The 22,325-nt window shown below is 32.2% G+C and overlaps 1 protein-coding gene across 1 annotated transcript in view; it reads left to right on the forward strand.

Moving 5' to 3' along the window:
- The window catches only part of LOC134683222 (low-density lipoprotein receptor-related protein 6-like), a 50,158-nt gene extending 32,094 nt beyond the window's left edge, over positions 1-18,064 (forward strand). The window contains exons 10-16 of the mRNA XM_063542387.1: positions 503-729; positions 2,102-2,286; positions 5,956-6,159; positions 6,673-6,813; positions 8,085-8,299; positions 9,087-9,286; positions 10,915-18,064. Of these exons, the coding sequence (XP_063398457.1) occupies positions 503-729; positions 2,102-2,286; positions 5,956-6,159; positions 6,673-6,813; positions 8,085-8,299; positions 9,087-9,286; positions 10,915-12,454 (2,712 nt within the window). The 3' untranslated portion in view covers positions 12,455-18,064. The remainder of the gene's footprint in view (positions 1-502; positions 730-2,101; positions 2,287-5,955; positions 6,160-6,672; positions 6,814-8,084; positions 8,300-9,086; positions 9,287-10,914) is intronic.
- Positions 18,065-22,325: the final 4,261 nt, after the last annotated feature.

Raw genomic sequence — 22,325 nt, forward strand, 5'->3', positions numbered from 1 at the left:
AAGTCGGAAGACACTTTATTTTAATGTTACAAGAATAAAATTGAAAAAAATATACTGTAATTGTTCAGGTTATCTTTCTAAAATAATCTTCACCTATCTAGTTGTGAAACAAGTGTCTTCTACTCCTTTCATGTCCAATAACTAGATATGCATTGTAACTTTGGACTTAAAGAAATATGTGATCTTGTAGTTCAATCTGAAGATAAATAGAATCAAAAAGTTAAAAAGTGAACAAAAATATAAAAATATCCTACCACCATCCCTATTTTCTATGATATGCAATAAATATGTAACTGTTGAATGAAATAATTACAATTAATGTATTTCACTGTCTGGTGAAATAAATATGCATAACTTGTAGTTTAAAAACTATCTGAAGAATCAATCATGTATTTAACTGTTGGATGAAATAAGTATACTTTTTATTCTAGGATAAAATACTTATGTATTTTATTGCCAGATGAAATAATTATGTATTTATATATGTATTTGTCAATTGTAGACAATAAGCCGAGCTTTTATGAATGGTAGTGCTGTAGAAAAGGTGATTCAATATGGTTTGGAGTATCCAGAGGGCATGGTGGTAGATTGGGTGGCTAAAAATATCTATTGGGTAGATACTGGGTCTAAGAGGATCGAAGTGGCCAGGACTGATGGTACATCGCGAAGAGTTATTGTTTGGAAAGATCTACATCAGCCAAGAGCTTTAGCTATTGATCCAGCTAATGGGTATGTCAATTTTGGGTTTGGTTGACTTTGAAATATTGTGGAGTACTAAGGGCTGTTCCAGAAAATACTATGATCTCCCCCACCCCCTTTCCCTTTAACTTATTATAACCCCCACCACCCACAGAAATCAAAATAAATTAAAAAACACACTCTTTTGATTTGGTATTTCAAATACAACCAATCACCCACATTATATTAAAATGTTAAAAGAAATTGCCTTCCTTGTGGGGGACATAGTATGTTCTGGAAAAACCTGTATTTTTGTTGGTGAAAACGAAAGTAGGAATTTTCTATCAAATTGTTGTATATTTATCAAATTCACAACTTTCAAAGTTTTCATGGTATTGTAATTATACCTCATACATGAAAGATACGTCGCATTGATATAAATGTGGTTCTATGTTGAGTTTACAGAATAGAAAATTATTGGTACAAAAAAAAAAACAGAATAGAAAAAAATGGCCAAATAGAAATAAAGTATACCAAGAACTACATTCAAACTAAGTCAAAAAATAAATCAACAACTCCTAAACATAATGTAGCAAACTATAGATTGAGCAACGATTCCACCAAAAACCATTAAAGAGGGTGTTAAAGGGGATGCTTGCACTAAAAACGTGAAATAAGACATAATTTCATGTTGAACGTGAAATAATACCTGTAATGAAGGTTGCACGAAAAATAAAAACTTTTATGTGAACCATTTGTGACTGTGTCACTGTCTTGTATAATTATATTAACTCTTTGTTTTACTTGATATTCCCGATTTAGTATACACATTTATGATATAATTGTTTTACGGCTTTAAAAAAGTATTTCTTGACGACCCCTGCAGCCAAGTGTTTGAATTTTATTTTAAAAATACAGAGCAAGCAAAATAAGACATTGAAAATCACGATGCACGTAAATTTAAATAAGCAGAACACGTTGAACGAGGCACCCATCTTGCACGACTAAACGTCAAATAAAAAAGTAAAAACATGTTGAACGTGAATTAAAAAATGGCAATCACATTGCACGTAAATAACCCTTTTCCACCCTCATTAAAGTCATAGTCAGTATGGATTTTGACGGATTACAAATGAAACATCCTGTTGATTCATTTATTTTTGTGGATTGATTAAAATTGACATTTTGTGGATATTTGATTTCCTGGTTTGGAAAAGTCTTCAGTCAAGCTATAAATAGGAAATATTTATTTCATTAAATATCTTAATTCATGGTTCACTATTATCGACAAAATCCATAAAAATTGAAATCCAAGGAATAATTATGAAGGATTTTATAATCCTTTAACCAGACTTTGTGAAGATTAAATTTTCCAGCTGAAATTAAACAAGAAATGCATTTAACTCTACTTTCCTTTTATCAGGCACATTTACTGGACTGACTGGTCAGAACCAGCAAGGCTTGAGAGAGCAGCATTAGATGGGACAGGGAGACAGGTGGTTGTTGAGGATATTGGCAAAGTTCATGCTGTGACTATAGATTTCACAGAGAAAAAGATCTTCTGGGCAAGCATCGACAAAGCCATGATTGAATCTGCCAATATTAATGGTATGTCATGCATGTATGCTTAAAATTATAAAAAATCAAAAATTTTATATGGTTATAACATGTGTATAATAAAAAATGTTGTTAATAGCAGATAAGGCCCAAAAAAAATATTCCTGTTTCCTGTTTCCCGACCAACCCTGACTCAAAGCCCCAAACATTCAAAATCTCTTCAAAGAAGCTTTAATTGAATAATCCTCCCGGTTCCAACATTTTTAAAACTTTAATTGTAGCAATTGCGCTTAATATTCAGGTGCGTTTTATGTAAGGACAAAAACAATCTTCCCCCCTAAAAACGACTGTGCGGCTTATAAAACGATGCGCTTTAAATTCGGGAATATACGGTAAATGATTTTAGGGTACAGGACCCCAACCAAACATGACATTTAACCATCTGCAAATCTGACAGGGAGTGCAAAAATAATAAAAAAAAATTAGATTTTTTATATTAAAATCCTGACCTACCGACCCTGATTTGTTTGCCTTGGCAGCAGGAAACAGACATATATATTTTTTTTGGCCTTAGCATAGAGGACCCTTTTTCAGACAAAGTATCTAATAAAGATAAACATCACCTTACACATTTCGTGCTAAATAAATTGGAATATGATAATAGACCATAAACAAAATGTTTAAAAGTATACAATTTACAAATGAATTAAATGGAGAAAGATTTTTAGCTGCCCATAATCATTGAGTCTGAATATATAATCTTTAAAAAAAAATTGTATACTGTGGATTCATTTATTTTTGTGGGTACCAACTTTCGTGTTTTGAGGAAAACTTACATATTTGTGGATATTTAATTTTTATACGACCGCAAAATTTGAAAAATTTTCGTCGTATATTGCTATCACGTTGGCGTCGTCATCTGCGTCGTCGCACTCTAACTTTAGAAAAAGGGAATACAAATCTATGAAATTTTAACACAAGGTTTATGACCACAAAAGGAAGGTTGGGATTGATTTTGGGTGTTTTGATCCCAACATTAAAGGAATTACGGGCCAAAAAGGGCCCAAATAAGCCTATTCTTTTTTTTCACACAGTAACTTTAGTTTAAGTAAATAGAAATCTATGAAATTTTGACACAAGGTTCATAACCACAAAAGGAAGGTTGGGATTCATTTTGGGAGTTTTGGTTCTAACAGTTTAGAAATTGGGGACCAAAAAGGGGTCCAAATAAGCATTTTTCTTGGTTTTTAAGTAAATAGAAATCAATTGGAGTTATCTTTCTTTCGATAGAATAGTAGTTGAATCAACTTTTTTGCACCATAACTTTAGTATTAGTGAATGGAAATCTATGAAATTTAATCAGAAGGTGTATGACCACAAAAGGAAGATTGGTAAAGATTTTAGGAGTTTTGGTCCTTACAGTTTAGGAATTGGGGGCCAAAAAGGGGTCCAAATAAGCATTTTTTTTGGTTTTCGTACCATAACTTTAGTATAAGTTAATAGAAATGTATGAAATTTAAACACAAGGTTTATGACCATAAAAGGAAGGTTGGTATTGATTTTGGGAGTTTTGGTCCTTACAGTTTAGGAATAAGGGGCACAAAGGGTCCAAAATTAAACTTTGTTTGATTTCATAAAAAATTGAATAATTGGGGTTCTTTGATATGCCGAATCTAACTGTGTATGTAGATTCTTAATTTTTGGTCCTGTTTTCAAATTGGTCTACATTAAGGTCCAAAGGGTCCAAAATTAAACTTAGTTTGATTTTGACAAAAATTGAATCCTTGGGGTTCTTTGATATGCTGAATCTAAAAATGAACTTAGATTTTTGATTATTGGCCCAGTTTTCAAGTTGGTCCAAATAAGGATCTAAAATTATTATATTAAGTATTGAGCAATAGCAAGAAATTTTCAATTGCACAGTACTCAGCAATTACAAGAAATTTCCAATTGCACAGTATTGCGCAATAGCATGAAATCTTCAATTGCACAGTATTGTGCAATAGCAAGTATTTTCAATTGCACAGTATTGCGCAATAGCAAGAAATATCTAATTGCACAATATTGTGCAATAGCAAGAATTTCAATTGGAGTTATCTTTCTTTGTCAAGAATAAGTAGTTGAATCAACTAAAATCATTGTTTTATACAATATACAATGTATATTTACTTTTACTACCAACTGATAGATTAAGATAATCTTTACCATTCAGTGATAACAAGCACATTTGTACATTTTAATATTTTATTATGTACTTAAATGAGTAATTATTGTTGCAAACTCCATTAGAAATTTGAATTGTGATTAGTTTTGGAATAAATGATAGGGGGATTTGAAAAAAAAATTGGGGGGAGGGGGGAATTCAATTTTTCTCATTTGAAATTTCATAAATAAAAAGAAAGGAGTAGGGGCAATAAGGCCCTTATTTGGCCCAAAAATTACTGCAAATTTAAAAGTAATCATACATATTTTTAAATTACTGAAAACTTGACTAAGGTATAAGGTACTAAGAAAAAGAAAACAAATTTGACATCAAACAAGTTACCATGGCAACGAATCATGACCTAATTTGCATATTTTGCTATATTTCGTGATTTTCCTTGTTTTTTCATCAAATTTTAAGTATATTTTAGATTGAAAAAGTATGTGCGCATCCAAGAAACAACTTTATATTTGGTGAGATTATGCCAATAGTTATAATAAAGCTTCTGTTAAATTATTTTGTTGTTTCTCGGCTGTGCAGGATGTTTCCTGAAAGGAAATAATGATAGAAAACTGCATAAATTCTATATTTTTCATCGTTTTTGTGAAAACAATACATATTATGACGTAATTGTGACGTCAGCAGATAAAAATCTTTCTGTTTTTAATTCATATTTCTTGATCCTATGCATTTCTAAACATTATGTGCCAATTTAAAATGGTTATCAAACATTTTATTTTCTTGGGCCAAAACTAGGCCTTAATGCCCCTACTCCTTTCTTCAACCATTTTTTTGAGAGGATTAATATTCAACAGCATAGTGAATTGCTCAAAGGCAAAACAAAAATTTTAAGTTCATTAGACCACATTCATTCTGTGTCAGAAACCTATGCTGTGTCAACTATTTAAGGCCAAAAAAAAAATATATGTCTGTTTCCTGTTTCCGACCGACCCTGACTCAAACCCTCTGACCCTAGATCTTTTTTATTCAAATCAGGAAAAAAATTGGTTCCGGTCCAGAAAAAAATCGTGTCCGATCCAGATCCGTATTTTACTATGCCCAAACAAAGAATGGCTGCTCCCAGCACAAATGTGCCACAATTAACGAGTTTAAAGAAATCCCGACCTACAGACCCTGATTTTTTGGCCTTGGAAGCAGGAAACAGAAATATAATTTTTTTTTGGCCTAATCACAATCCAAATTTAGAGCTGTATCCAGCTTAAACATTGTGTCCATACTTGCCCCAACCGTTCAGGGTTCAACCTCTGCGGTCGTATAAAGCTGCGCCCTGCGGAGCATCTGGTTGGTTTTGGCAAAGTCTACACTCATTCCTTTTTAAAATTTGTATTTGGTTGAACATTTAAATTCGTGGTTCTCATGTACTCACGAAATCCACGAAAATTGGTATCCAACGAATATTAATGAATCCAAAGTACACCCCACTTACTATGAATATTGATAATGATGACAAAAGATCTTCCACACATATATTCCAAACATTGTTTTTTTTTTTTTAGGAACAAACAGAACTCAGATCATTACTAAGCAGGTACCCAAACCTATGGGTTTAACATTGTACAATGACTTCATATTCTGGGCTGACTGGGAGCAGCAGACGGTCGAGAAAGCTAACAAGACCAATGGAAACAACCGTACCACACTCAGAGATCACATGGGTGTTGTCATGGATATATTGGTCTATCATTCTTCAAGACAAGCAGGTATGGAAAATGATAGTTGTGAAAGCTGCAATTCTGTTTTTTATGTTCAAGTGTAATTATTTTATGATTGAGAACTAGGTTTCTTCAATCTCAATTATCATGTTGATCACTTATATTATTAGGAGTATGACTATATTGTAGTTGTTAGTAGATATAAGAAGATTTGGTATGAGTGCCAATGAGACAACTCTCTATCCAAGTCAAATTTGTAAAAGTTAACCATTATAGGTCAAAGTACAGCCTTTAACACAGAGCCTTGACTCACGCCCAAACAGCAAGCTATAAAAGGCCCCAAAATGACAAGTGTAAAACCATTCAAACAGGAAAACTAACGGTCTATCTATACAACAAATAAGAAACATGTGTGAACCACATAAATGTTAAGAAGAACACATTTAAATTCTTGCATCTTTACTACGTTTGCACACTTAACACACCAAATCATAATAGATATTTGCTCAGAATTTATTTTTTTGGCAGTGAATAACTGTTTTTCGCATACTGTTTTTACAGGAACCAACAGTTGCCATGACAAAAATGGAGGATGTTCCCACTTGTGTTTGGCACATCCTATAGAAGATGGTAAAAATCTGAGTCATCACTGTGCTTGTCCAACTCACTACAAATTGAATGCTGATAATAAAACTTGCTCAGGTAGGTTCATTATAAAGAAGACCATGATGGATGGCTGCTTAACGTCCAACAGCAAATTACTGTGAATTCATTTATTTGCGTGGGTACCAATTTTCGTGGATGAAGGAAAAATGATATGTTCGTGGATATTCAATTTCGTTGTTTTGCCGAAGTCTGCATCCAAACCTATAGAAATTGTGTCATTCGTTTAACATTTAATTTCATGGTTCACTTGTTCCCACGAAATCCACGAAAATTGATATCCAACGAATAATAATGAATCCACAGTAGTATGCATATTCACGACAAGAATATGTTAATGTAGTATGCTTTGTACTAGACCGAGACTCTGAGCCATATTTATGCCCCACCTATTATAGTAGAGGGGCATTATGTTTTCTGGTCTGTGCGTCCATTCGTCCGTCCGTTTCTTAATTTGTTCATTCGTCTGTCCTGCTTTAGGTAAAAGTTTTTGGTCAAGGTAGTTTTTGATGAAGTTGAAGTCCAAATTAGAGTTCTGACCCCAATTTCACAGTCCATTGAACAAAGAAAATGATAGTGGGAGTGGGGCATCCGTGTACTAAGGACACATTCTTGTTTATCATATTTTAAAAATTAATCTTAACAAACAACAATTACATTGTTATAACTACAACCAATGCTTTATACAATGCAATGTTAACGTGATAGTGGGTAACAGTGAGCAGGAAGACAAGTTATGTTATCTGGACACATTATTGTGACTTCTAGGTGACCAGTCTTTGCTCTTACTTATTAATGTTGTGTGTGCATGGTTCCCGGAGAAGTAGCAGATACTAATTCCATAGTATTTGGTTTGACCCTGCTGCTGTTTGAAACCCACAACCTCCCCACTTCAGACGAACAAGCTACTACGAAACCACTGAGGCATAAATAAGAAAATACAAAAATCGTTGTCATCAGTTTTCTGGAAAACAAAGTGTTGACTGAAGCATGTGCTTGACTTTGCTGTTTCTGAATCTAATACATTCTGGTTAATATTTTCAAAAGTATACATCAAAACATGTGATTTGTTAAAAATGTTGACATTATTTTCATTTTGTGACTATAGTACTTTTGATTCTGAAACAACCAATTGGTAATAATACTTTATTTTGCCAGACCTACAGATACTCCAAATTTATGGTGAATTTCCCAAGGAATTTCATAAATCTGAAGAATTGCTCACTATATATCTGCAACCTGCAACAGATTTTGAATGCATTTATGATTTCAACATAATATTATAAAATCCACCCTTTGTTTTATTTCAGCTCCAAAGACTTTCCTTCTGTTTAGCCAGAAAAATGTGATTAGTCGATTAGTGATTGATAACGATGATGTTGACCCACAGACCCCAGAAGTAGTGTTACCTATTCCTCATTTAAAAAATGTGAAAGGACTAGCCTACGATCCAGTCGATCATTATATATACTGGATAGAAGGGAAACAAAACAATATAAAACGGTCAACAGATAACGGTACCAATGTAAGTATATATAGATGTTCATTAATACAACTATCCTCAGCAGACAAAAAAATAAAGAGACACAAGAAATACTTACCAAGTGCATCATGATCAACAAATGGCAACTACTGAATATCAGCTATGAAAGGACCAGAAATGTGAAATAGTACAATTCAACAGAGACACAAATAGAACTTATGTAATAAGGCCATGGGAAAATAATTGATGGTTTCCCCTAACCCGACCGGGTCATTTTTTAACCGCCGGGTTATTAAATTTTATTGCAAAATTGCAGAGACAACTTTAAGTGTTGAAAAAATGCAAGTTTATAGTTCCACTATAGAAACAAAAACATATAGATATAAAACTATGCATGGTAACAAAAAAAAAAAAAAAAAAAAGCTTGCTTGCCGGGTCTTTTAAATTTTCCCATGTTAGGGGAAACCAGCAATTAATTTTCCATGGCCTAATTCTAATTTTTTAAGAGGTAGAGGGTTTGATCCCTAGCTGATTCGCAAACCAAGGACTTGATATTTCTCATTTGCAGCTTCTATGCTAAAAATTGCTTGCTGCATTTAAAAGTACAGCTTATAGTCAGAACAAAGTTTGACATATATACTCATGGGAACCTTGTGAACAAACAAGATAAATATTTGGCTCAGCCTTTGAGCTCTGAGTCTTGTACAAAGTAGTATTCATATTTCACATTGACATGTCCTGATATTTATATGATATCTTGTTGTTAAAAACAAATTCAGAAAATCATCATCTTTCAAAGCTATTTTTAAAAGTATATTTTACTTTCCAGGTGCAAGTGATAGTTCGTAATGATAATGAGGCTTACAAACCGTACGACATGGCCATCGATCCATACTCTAGAGTCATTTACTGGACGGATGCCAAGAGAAATGTTATAAATATCACAAGGCTAGATGGTACATCTCTGGGTGTGGTAATTGAAGGAGAGAAGGAGAAACCAAGATCTATTGTACTTAATCCACTCAAAGGGTAACTTTATACATATTTTCAAGAAGAGGGTGTTTTGGGGATGGGGTGCTTGATCAGAATATAAATTGATTGTGTTTAAGGTGGTACCTAACACTACAGGGAGATAACTCTGTAAAGTCAGCTAAATGTTTTAATTACGTTGTGTTGTAAAGGGAATTATAAGCCTCTCAAAGATCAAAATTGGTGTTTGTCAAACTGCTATATATAGCAGTGTAATTTTTCTGACAAAACGGTTGGTTCAAAATTTTTGAAATTTTTATATTTTTGTTAAAGGGTCAAAGTAAATATTTGGCAAAATTTTATTAAAATTAAAGGAGTCAAATTAATTTTAGTGAAAGTGTTCAGGCCCGTAGCCAGGAATTTCCGAAGGGAGGTTCGTTTGACTCACAAACTTGACTTTAATAGTCACAATTCGAACAGAACATCGACTTTAACAGTGCTTATTAGTTTTCAAGGGGGGGTTCGTCCGAACCCCCCCTGGCTACGGGTATGGTGTTAGATACCACCTTAAGGCTTCTTTCGGCACATGGCTATTTCATGGCAGCCAGTTTCTATTGATGGAGGAAACCAGTTTACTTGTAGAATATCACGAACCTTCAGCAGGAAAACTGACAATCCTGGTCAATTAAGATAGGATACAAACACATCTTTCTACCAGTTGTGTTGGATAGGCTACTAATTACTGGAGTTGAACTTCGTAGACTCTAAACAACTGAGACAAAAATCCTTAAAAACAAACAATTATCAAAAATTTAAGACAATTTTTATAACACATACACATTTGGAAAAAAATATAGGAAGATTATCATAGTTATACGTCAAGAAGATTTGACTCACAAAAAGGAAAAAAAACCTCAAAAAAACAGAAATGCACCTAGCAGCCAGTTGGGTTGGAACTCTTACCTCACTGTTGATAGGCTAATGAACAATGCAGCTGAAATACTTATACCACTTGCATATAAAGCCCTATAGAACTTGAGACAACAATCTTGAAAACCAAAATAATTTATTTTTTATTTATTTTTTCACCGAATTGTTAATCCACACTTAGTTAAAATGTCAACATAGGCAAAAGTAACACAATCCATAAAAGTGCAGATCAAGTATTCTGGTATCAAAGAAAAAAGTGGAAAAACCTTTCTCTAATTTTCTGTGCTTTTTTTAAATTTCTTCAGCGTTGTGAGAAAAATATTTCTCATTGATAGTGAAATATCGGTTCTAAGCAAATGATTATTCTAAATTAAATCAATATATTATATTTTCTTGATTTCTTCTGAATTTTCTATTGTGATGTCCTGAAAAATAGCAACCATTTCTGATGACGTCATGCATTAATTAAAAGAACAACAAATTTCTGCAGATCTGTTAAAAGGAAGGATAAAAATCATTAGAGAAACAGATTCCACCACAATTGTGTATAAACAATATTCCTCCACTGGAGACAGTTAAATTTAAATATTTGAAAAGCTTGGCAAGCCTTGCTTTAGATATTAGAATTGAAATGTCTTTCAGTGGGGAAATATTGTATTACACTTGTTTCAGTGATGGAATCTATATTTTTCTTGGGAGTTGAGACATAAACAAATACACTCTATATTGGTCAATGTAATTGTATTTGTATTTTGCAGACACATGTATTGGGTGAACATGGTACAGCCTCCAACAATTGATAGAGCAGCCATGGATGGTACAGAAAGAATGACATTGTTCTCCAAAGCTTTAGGAAAACCGGGTCCACTAGCAGTGGATGTTCAGAACTCAAGATTATATTGGGCAGATGGAAATCTTAATCGAATCGAATGCTCTGACCTTTCCGGTGGCAATAGAATAGTTTTAGTTGATGGTCAGATTGCTAGTCCGAAAGGAATGGCCGTTCTAGGCAAATATTTGTACTGGATTGACAGGGATCATATGCTAATGTCCAGGGCGGACAAATTAAACGGAAAGGACCGTACTTACATACAGGGTCGCTTAAAAGGCCTTAGTGACCTTCATGTCGCATTGAACGTGTTGCCAAAACATATGGAACATCCGTGTGCACATAACAATGGAGGTTGTTCACATATCTGTGTTGCTAAAGGAGACGGCAGTTCGCGTTGTGCTTGTCCCACTAATTTAGACCTTAAAGACGACTTGAAAATGTGTGCCGATCCTCCTACATGTTCTCCTGATCAGTTTGCTTGTGTGAGTGGAGATATACATTGTATTCCACGCTCTTGGCGCTGTGATAAATCTGAGGAATGTTCAGATGCATCTGACGAATCAAATTGTCCCATTTGTCATGCTGATCAGTTTCGTTGTAATGATAATCATTGTATTGATCAGAGTTCAGTGTGTGACGGGACGCCACAGTGTCATGATCATAGTGACGAGGAGCATTGTTGTTTGGAGGGGGATACAATGTGCCCTCATACGACCCCTCCCCATTCATGTAAAGGGCCGAACTGCCCAGGAACTAAAGCATCATCCAATCCATCCACAGCTCATTATACTATTATCATAGTCATCGGCCTTATTGTTCTTGTGTTAATTCTAGGAATCATTTTCGCTTGCAAGAGGAAGTCGCAGCCACCGGGAGTGATAATTTATGAAACTGATATGAGTGTTGTTAAACCATTAACAGCTCAGACGACTTTAAATTCATTATCATCGCATGGGAAATCTCATGAAACAGGATTGTCGCTTGGCTCTGTCGGGACTACTGGCATTTACGACAGAAATCATGTGACCGGTGCTTCCTCTAGTAGTTCTACAGTGACACAATATCCGCATGAGACATTGAATCCCCCTCCTAGTCCGGTTACAACAGATAGGTCTGTGTGTAATGGGGAATTCTATGGATATTCATCTAACAGCCCATCAACTGTCAGGTCGTATCGACCTTATAAGCTCCGCCCAGTGCCACCCCCACACACAACGCCGTGTAGTACAGACGTTTGTGAGGAAAGTGAACCGTATCCGTATAATGTGCGGACTAAGAAACATAAATCGAAACGTTCTATAATGGAATTGTTTTCAGACTATGACCCTTATCCTCCGTGTCCTACCCCACGGAGCCATTACTTCTCAGACGATATGATTAGTTGTCCCCCATCACCATCGACAGAAAGAAGTTTTTCAAATCCATATCCCCCGCCCCCATCGCCAGTGGCTAATTCTGATTGCTAGAGTTTGTTAGTATGTGTGTTGAGTGTTTGGTATGGGTGGGTGTTATAAGACTGAGTGTGTGTGTGTGTGTGCTTGTATGATACGGATGAAAGTGTTAAAACAATGTCAGCATTATCTAGATATATTGTTAGAACTTGTACTTGGCTTTATTTTTATGTTGTTTGATATAGATATATATTACATTTACAAATTGTATTCTAACAATTAATGAAGAATTTAATTACAATATTAGAAAACATTATTGAAAAATTCTGATGTTGAATTTTGACAGTGAACCAAAAAAATATTTAGGATATACATGTATAAATATGACATTTTAGTTAAACATGAGAAGGAAATTGGTTTTATGAAGTTCACCTGCATAACTGACAAAGTGCTCAAATTTAAGTTGTTAGGTGAGGTATAGGGGCAGGTTCTCTTTATAAAAAACTCTCTCTTCCTGTTTTTACATTGTGCTAGGTTTATAAGATATAATACTATTATTGTTAGGCCAGTTTGAAAAAGATTTCTAGATTCTCTATCCAACACTCTTTGAAATTGGCCCTGTTTTGATAATATCTTTTATTTTTTCATCAAAGTGGCTGAAGTTTGTTGCTTTAAAAAAAAATAGATGTATTCAGATTTACACTTTTGAATCGGTTTACTTTTATCTTTTTGGATAATTTAGAATTTTCTAATTTTTTCTTGGTGTTATCTAAGGGAGATAACCAGAGAAAATTTTGGATTACAAAAATTCTTGTCTTTTAATGTAGTCAGAAATTCTCTTGTGTGTTTTGATTATTGTTAAGTAATAATAATATATTTGTGTCAATTGTAAAAAAGTTAAATTTGGATTGTTAACTATTTTATCTACACATCTGACTTCATGCTGCAAAAAAAAAAAGGAAACAATATTTTGCATATCCAAATTTAGAACTAGTTGAACGAGAATCTAGGAAATATTTTTTTATGGTCTCAATGCTACATATTGTAACATCATAATATTCATTGCAACACTTGTATCAGTTCACTTAATATTAGAAAACTGTGCTACCGCTTTACATGTATGTTAATTTTGGTGCTCAACATTTTTAGATATGGGCATTTTATAAACAAAAAAATAAAGCCATGTATTAGATGTTATTGTATAAAAATGATATTTATACAGTGTACAATATGTATATAAAGGTCAAATGGTCAACAGTCACCAATCACTAATACAAGATTTTTGCATTCACAAAGTTCCAAACATGCCAAATGTAATTATTGCATTCACAAAGTTTCAACAGTAATCAAGGCATTTTGAATCTTAACATTAAGCTTTCACAAAATTTCAAAGGTGAACAAAGCATTCACAAAGTTTCAAATGTAAAACAAAGCATTCACAAAGTTTTAAATGTGAACATAGCATTCACAAAGTTTAAGATGTGAATATGGCATTCTCAAAGTTTTAGATGTGAAAATAGCATCCACAAAGTTTTAGATGTGAACATAGCATTCACAAAGTTTCAACTGTTAACATAGCATTCTCAAAGTTTAAAATGTGAACATAGCATTCACAAAGTTTAAAATGTTAACATAGCATTCTCAAAGTTTTAGATGTGAACATAGCATTCACAAAGTTTTAAATGTTAACAAGGCATTCACAAAATTTCAAAAGTGAATATATAGCATTCACAAGATTTCAAATTTTACGTTAAGCATTCAAAACATTTCAAATTTGAACATAGCATTCACAGTCTGAAATGTAAACATTGTATTTATCATATTTATAAAATAAGAAAATAATATTTCAATTATTTCACATGTGAAAAGACAGTCCATTACTAACTATGAAAACTCCAAATTGACAAAGTGATCATTTTTGTTTTTCAAGGTTAATAGTTGGTATGTTTTATTAAAATTAATGCTCTAACAGGCAACTTTACAGAAAAAATAATCTGAATTGCATTCTATATATTTGTATAGGGCTGATTTATATGGGTCATTGATTATAGGGCAAATAAACTGTTTTGAACTGTAGGTCCTGTTGAATTAGATACACTAGGCTTCAATCTTAAAATTGTATCATTAATTGGTGACTTTTGATCTGTGTACATTTTGTAGATAGAGCTATGTGTAACCAGGGCACAACTGCCAAAAATATCTTGTTGTTTTGAGTTGATTCATTAAGTTCATGACCTTGTTAACCATTTTTTTTATGTGGAAATGGCAGAAATTTTATCTCCTTCATGTAATCGTGGTAATGTTGTGATAGGAGAAATAAAAAAAAATGGTACTAAAGACTTATGCTATTGCTAAATATATATATGTGTTTTAAGCTGGATGATTTCCTAAAAGGGATTGTTAATGTTATTCTATGAAATCCTATTTTTAAATCTCAAATTTATAAAATTACCGGTCATTCAGTATAAAAATCATTGTTTTGAATAATTGATTGTTTTGTTAATTTCAAATCATTGGTCTTGTGTCGGAAATACTTATTTGAAAAAGATAACAATCCCTTTTAAATTTTCGATGGTAGGAGTTTTCTTGTATCTCTTTTTCTATTCTCGATCTCGCTCCACTCTTTCTTCGTTTTGTTTTTGTTGTTTTGTGTTTGTTTACACAAAGGGAAGATTTCCCTTACGATTATAGAACTTTTTAAAAAGTTTCCAAATTTTTACTAGAAATACTTTTTTGTTATTGAGTTTTGAAATTTTTTATTGCATGCTGTTTGTAATCTTAAAAAGATTTAAAATGTTTTGAAGATTACACATTTTATGGAGCAAAGATGCCATTTTTCTTTTTTAATGAAAAAAAAATAGTAGTTTACAACAAATATTTATATATTTACAATTCTTAGAATTTGTTTTTGTGTGATACTTATTTTATATTGTGATCGAAATACAAATTAGTGCTGAAAAATAACAATGGAAGGTTGTCATGCTTCATTTTTTTTATATGAGAAATATTTTGTTGTTTTATAAAATTTTTAGGTACAATATTGTTACTGACTATTATTTTAAAGGTTGTTTTTGAAATTACCAGAATTGAGCTGCCAACATCTTAGGAAATGTAAAGACTTTCTGGGCCTTGGATTATAAAAATTTACTCAATTCTCGAAAAATTTGTGCTGTAAAATCCAGTATTCTGATTGGTTAATTTCTAAGTCTAAGAATCGGTCTTGAAAGTTTAAAGACCACAAGGCCTTATTATGACTTCATAGAAGACTTATTTCTTTGTTAAAACATTAAAACATCAAATAATTAAATTTTCCATGTCAGAGCATGGTTTCTTTTTTTAAGAATAACAAGTAATTTTGATAATGACTTTGCAAATGTCATCCTTAAAGTTCATGTAATATTTTCCACTGGACATTAAGAGAACTACAATCCATCTTTACATGATAAAATAGATAAAATAACAATGCCATAATTTATTGTTTACTGTATGCATTGTTAAAGAGTTGTGATTATTTTCTTCTAAGATTTTTTGTGAAATAAGTTACTACATGTACAAAGATGTGGCTGTTGAATTCTGGGAAATGCTGTGCATTTAAAACCAAGTTTTAGAAACTTCTCTGTTTTGTTTTTTTTTAATTGTGAAGGTTGACTATAAATGAACAATATATTGTGTGTGTTTAATTAATTTCATAAATAAAATAAAATACATGTATGAAGATGTCTATACATGTACCTCTACTTAATTATATAAGGTGAACAAAGTTTTAAAGTAACTCAGGAATTTTGTTTATGTAGCCCTGGAAAATTCTGTATCTGGAAATTGTTACAACATTGGTATTTTATTCTTATATTCAAGGACATCTAAAGGTGTTTTAAAAAGGGGATAGGGGTGATAGATTTAGAGTACAGAATAAATTGTTCAGTTCAAATTTTGTTATTTAAGGACATTTTTGTTTTGTTTCCTAAAATCATGAAAATGCTTGATGAGAAATTAATGTTAGAACTTCATTCAGTTTTATTGACATATATAATATGACAAAATTTTATGTTATCTGTTGTATTCAATTTTATAACCTCCCTTTGAAAAGGTATGCTGGGTTAATAGTTTATATAAAAAGGTACTAATATTTTCTAGGGCTTCATAAGGTCATTATTCAAATTGATTTGAATATTCATATCCACCTTATACTAGTAGATATTATAATTTATATGAATATTCATGCTCAATTATCATGTGTTATATGAATATTCATGTTCAATAATTATCATTTGTTATATGAATATTCATGTTCAATAATTATCATTTGTTATATGAATATTCATATTCAATAATTTTCATTTGTTATATGAATATTCATGTTCAGAAATTATTATTTGTTATATGAATATTTATGTTCAGTCTCATCATTTAGTTTTATGTACAGATTTTTAAGACGAGAATTTGTTCTGTGTCATTGCTTTATTCATATTGTATGTTCTCTAGGTATGTGTTTATATACTATTTAAGGGGATACCCCAGATCTGATTTTGTGCTATTTTTAATTAAACGGGTAAATGTAAATTTTTTAATTTAATTATCATCAGATCTGATGCAGTAGGAGGCTGGTTGTCATGTTGTGAATTTCAGACTCTAATTAGGGTTGATAATCAGGAAAATCATGATAGTATGAATGAAACTGGAGATTGTGGTGAAAATTTTAAGAATTTAATTAAAATTTAGGTTAAATTAAATTTAAGTCAAAATTTTAGATTTAACAAAACACTAGGTCAAATTAAATTCAATCCTAAGATTTAAGTCAATATTTTGAATTTTAACAAAGATTTAGGTAAAAATATGGTATGAAGTATGCTTTAGTTTTTAACTAGATCAAATTCAAGCTAACATGTGGATAAAAATTGTGAAATGGTGAGTAAAAGTCAGATGTGAAGTCCACAGCTTATTTGTCTTTTTGGAAAGACAAAATCATTGAAGTTTTTAAATCTTTGTTATTTAACCAGTATATTTTGTAAAAATGAACTTTCTAAAGTATAAAAAAATAATTGTTTAACAATAGACAAACCAGCCTTGTACTGTATATATCCCTACACTGGCCAGTAGAACTTCTACACACATGGTATATTCATTTAAAAGTTATTTTAGTTAAATTGGAAAAAAAGTTTAAAAAAATTGTTAGATGCATAATATCCAGAGTTGATACTCCAAAAATATAATATTTTGTTAGAAACGAAAAACGAAACAAGTGGATTTTTTTATTTCCGACTAACCAACTCTATATTATAGATGATAGAGGAAGGAAACATGCATATTTTTTTATTGTTTTTTTTTTAACTCAAGTTTAGAAGGTATTTAAAAAATTGACATTTTAATATTTTTAAACATTTAATTGTAATCATTCACATTTCAATGGAAGATTTGTGTAAACCATTATGAATACCCAATTGCAGTCCAATGTTGACATTTGAAAAAAAATTAATTGATACATGTACAAATTTTCCAATTTTGTGGTATTATGTAGGTACATGTTTATTTGAATTTTTTCTATGGTTAACCATGTGTGTAGGGGTACCCAGTGTTTGTTAGCATGTAATGCTTGTTAATGTGCCTTATAAACTATGTGCTGTACTATACTGCTTATCATATGGGCTATATAGAGCCAAAACAACAAATAAATAGAACAATATTATATCTTACGTTTTATTTTATCTTAGCACACAACAAATCAGTTGAAAATCACTCTTACTATTTTGCTGCCAAAGGTTGGTGGTTATCTCCATGTTCTCTGGCTCCCTCCACCAATAAAAAATTACCACCAAGTAGTTAAAAGTGGTGTTAAAAGTACTGTAAGTGGTGATAAACACCAATAATTAATCGCCCAGGACGATGTCTGGGTTTAAGGGCAATTGCTTACTCCACCAATACAAACTAACTAACATTAAATAGCAAATAGAACTGAAAGTGTCCAGTAATTAAAACACCAAAAATCTAAACCAAATGTTATGCGCTGTTTAATCAACAGCAGAATACATATGTTTGGATGAGTCTAGTGTATGTGATCAATATATTTAACAATATTTACATTGATAAAACTGACCAAATGTGAACAATTTTAAACAACAGACATTATGAGTTTTGGGAACTTTGGCAGATAGTTGTCCCATTGGAAATCATACCACATCTGTATATTTTTATATTGATTGCAGGGTTTGTTGCTTGTGCTGTGTGGATGCTGTAAGATGTGTCCTTTTTCCTGTGTTTTTTGCTTGTTAGAGAGCTGTCTACTTATAGTTTTTATACGACCTCAAAAATTAAAAAAAAATTGGTTGTATATTGGTATCACGTTGTCGTCTTCCGGATAATTACTTTTGAAAAAGTAAAAAGAAATCAATGAAATTTTAACACAATGTTTATAACCACTAAAGGAAGCTTGGGATTGATTTTGGGGCTTATGCTCCCAAAGGTTGAGGAATTCGGGGCCCAGGACAAACAGTTGTGTATTAGTATTTCAATTGTTCTGAAATTGTATCACAATGTTAACTACTATAAGTAGAAGTTTGGGATTTGTTTTTTTTTGGTTATTGGGCAAACAGTCTAGGAATTAAAGGCCAAAAAAGGGCCCAAAAACAAGCTTTTTAGCTCACCTGGCCAAAAGGCCAAGTGAACTTTTCTCATCACTTGGCGTCCGGCGTCGTCATCGTCCTGCGTCAGTCGTCGTTAACTTTTACAAAAATCTTCTTCTCTGAAACTACTGGGCCAAATTAAACCAAACTTGGCCACAATCATCATTGATGTGTCTAGTTTAAAATTTGTGTTTTTTGACCTGGCCAACCAACCAAGATGGCCGCCATGGCTAAAAATAAAACATGGAGGTTAAATGCAGTTTTTGGTTATTACTCAAAAACCAAAGCATTTAGAGCAAATCTGACAATGGGTAAAATTGTTTATCTGGTCAAGATTTATCTGCCCTGTAATTTTAAGATGAATGGGACAACCCGTTGTTGGGTTGCTGCCCCTGAATTGGTAATTTTAAGGAAATTTTTGTTTTTGGATATTATCTTGAATATTATTATGGATAGAGATAAACTGTAAACAGCAAAAATGTTCAACAAAGTAAGATTTACAAATGAGTCAACAGGACCAAAATGGTCAGTTGACCCCTTTATGAGTTATTGCCCTTTATAGTCAATTTTAAACCATTTTTCGTAAATCTCCATGATCTTTTACAAAAATCTTCTCCTCTGAAACAACTGGGCCAAATTAAACCAAACTTGGCCACAATCATCATTGATGTGTCTAGTTTAAAATTTGTGTTTTTTTACCCGACCAACCAACCAAGATGGCCACCATGGCTAAAAATAGAACATGGAGGTTAAATGCAGTTTTTGGTTATTACTCAAAAACCAAAGCATTTAGAGCAAATCTGACGATGAGTAAATTTGTTTATCTGGTCAAGATCTATCTGCCCTGAAATTTTTAGATGAATCGGACAACTCGTTGTTAGGTTGCTGCCCCTAAATTGGTAATTTTAAGGAATTTTTGCTGTTTTTGGTTATTATCTTGAATATTATTATAGCTAGAGATAAACTGTAAACTGTGACACAAGGTTTATGCCCACAAAAGGAAGGTTGGAATTGATTTTGAGAGTTTGGGTCCCAACAGTTTAGGAATAAGGGGCCAAAAAAGGGCCCAAATAAGCATTATTCTTGGTTTTCGCACAATAACTTTAGTACAAGTAAATAGAAATCAATGAAATTTAAACACAAGGTTTATGAACACAAAAGGAAGGTTGGGATTGATTTTGGGAGTTGAGGTCCCAACAGTTTAGGAATTAGGGGCCAAAAAGGGGGCCCAAATAAGCATTTTTCTAGGTTTTAGCACCATAACTTTAGTATAAGTGAATAGGAATCTATGAAATTTAAACACAAGGTTGATGACTATAAGAGGAAGGTTGGGATTGATTTTAGGAGTTTTAGTCCCAACAGTTTAGGAATAAGGGGCCCAAAAGGTCCAAAATTAAACTTTGTTTGATTTCATCAAAAAATGAATTATTGGTTTTCTTTGATTTGCCAAATCTAACCGTGTATTTAGATTCTTAATTGTTAGTCCTGTTTTCAAATTGGTCTACATTAAGGTCCAAAGGGTCCAAAATTAAACTTAGTTTGATTTTAACAAAAATTGAATTATTGGGGTTCTTTGATATGTTGAATCTAAACATGTAATTAGATTTATGATATTTGGGCCCGGTTATCAAATTGGTCCACAGTGAGGTTTAAAGGGTCCAAAATTGACCTTTATTTGATTTCATCAAAAATTGAATTATTGGGGTTCTTTGATATGCTGAATCTAACCATGTATTTAGATTTTGGATAATGGATTACCTCAAAGGGATGGTAAGAATTGTCTTTGGGAGTTATGGCTCAAACCGTTAAGGAATAAGATGCAAAAAAGGGGGAAAAGGGTTTCCAGGTTAATGGACAATTACTTAAGTACAACACATAATTTAAAAGCAGTGTAAGGTTGGTAATTGAAACTCATTTGAATATCTCACCTAAACTGCTTTTAAACTATGTATATTGGAAATTTGCTAAAAACTTTATTATTAATAAATTCCATTGGAAATTTGCCAATAACTTTAGTTTAATAAACCTTATTGGAAATTTGCCAATATAAAATGTTGCTGATGAAGCTTTTTTGTTTATCTCACCTAAACTACTTTTATATTATGTATGTTGGAAATTTGCCAATAACTTTAGTTTAATAAACTTCATTGGAAATTTGCCAATATAAAATGTGTTTATTTTAGCCATGATTATTATTCTTTGAAAATTGGAGTTATCTTTCTTTGTCCAGAATAGTAGTTGAATCAACCTAAATCAATGCTATATACAATATACAATGAAATATTCACTTTTACTACCAACTGATAAATTAAAACAATCTTTGCAATTCAGTGATTACAAGCACTTTGATTACCATTCTAGGATTATGCCCCTTTACAAGTGGAAAAAATGAAGATTTTTTTTATTTCTGTTCTCTTAACTTAAGTTTGCATTAAGTCCTGTGATCTATGATGAGTTTATTCTCAACTGAATTTTATGAAATGTTTATATAATTCTTAGTACCTCTAAACTCAGTTCAAGTTCAATTTACAGTTCTTGAGTTATGTCCCTCTTTAACGTTATATGTTAGTGGGGGCATCATCTGTGTCCCTTTGGACACGTTCCCCATGTATTTGTTTAGAAGTTACTATTAACTAAAATTAATTTTAACCATGACATTTTATATTTTAATATTTTATGATGTATTTAAATGAGTAGTTATTGTTGCATCTCCATTAGAAATTTGAATTGAGATCATTTTTGGAATAAGAGAAAGGGGAAGATGAAAAAAAATTGGGGGATGTTCAATTTTTCTGATTTCAGAAATAAAAAGAAAATTTCTTCAAACAATTTTTTTGGAGAGGATTAATATTCAACAGCAAAGTGAATTGATCAAAAGCAAAAAAAAAATGTTTAAGTTCATTAGACCACATTCATTCTGTGTCAGAAAGCTCTGCTGTGTCAACTATTTAATCACAATCTAAATTCAGAGCTGAATCCAGCTTGAACATGTTGAATGTTGTGTTCATACTTGCCCCTAGCGTTCAGGGTTCGACCTCTGCGGTCGTATAAAGCTGCGCCGGAGCATCTGGTTGTGTTTTTGTCTTTTTCTTATACTGTATTAAATAGGTCAACTATATTTTGTGTATAGTTCCTATGGAAATATTTTATTTTGTACATGTCAGTCTCGCAGGTTTTATTTGACCTTGACCTCATTTTCACGGTATAGTGTTAAGTGTTTATGTTTTGGTCTGTTTTTCTTTAACTTCTTTGTTAAGGTTGCTACAGTGGAGTGAAAAGAATAACGTGTTAACAGATGCACAATTTGGTTTCCGTCCTGGATTTGGAAC

The sequence above is a fragment of the Mytilus trossulus genome, chromosome 9 (assembly GCF_036588685.1).
Source record: "Mytilus trossulus isolate FHL-02 chromosome 9, PNRI_Mtr1.1.1.hap1, whole genome shotgun sequence".
NCBI lineage: Eukaryota > Metazoa > Mollusca > Bivalvia > Mytilida > Mytilidae > Mytilus > Mytilus trossulus.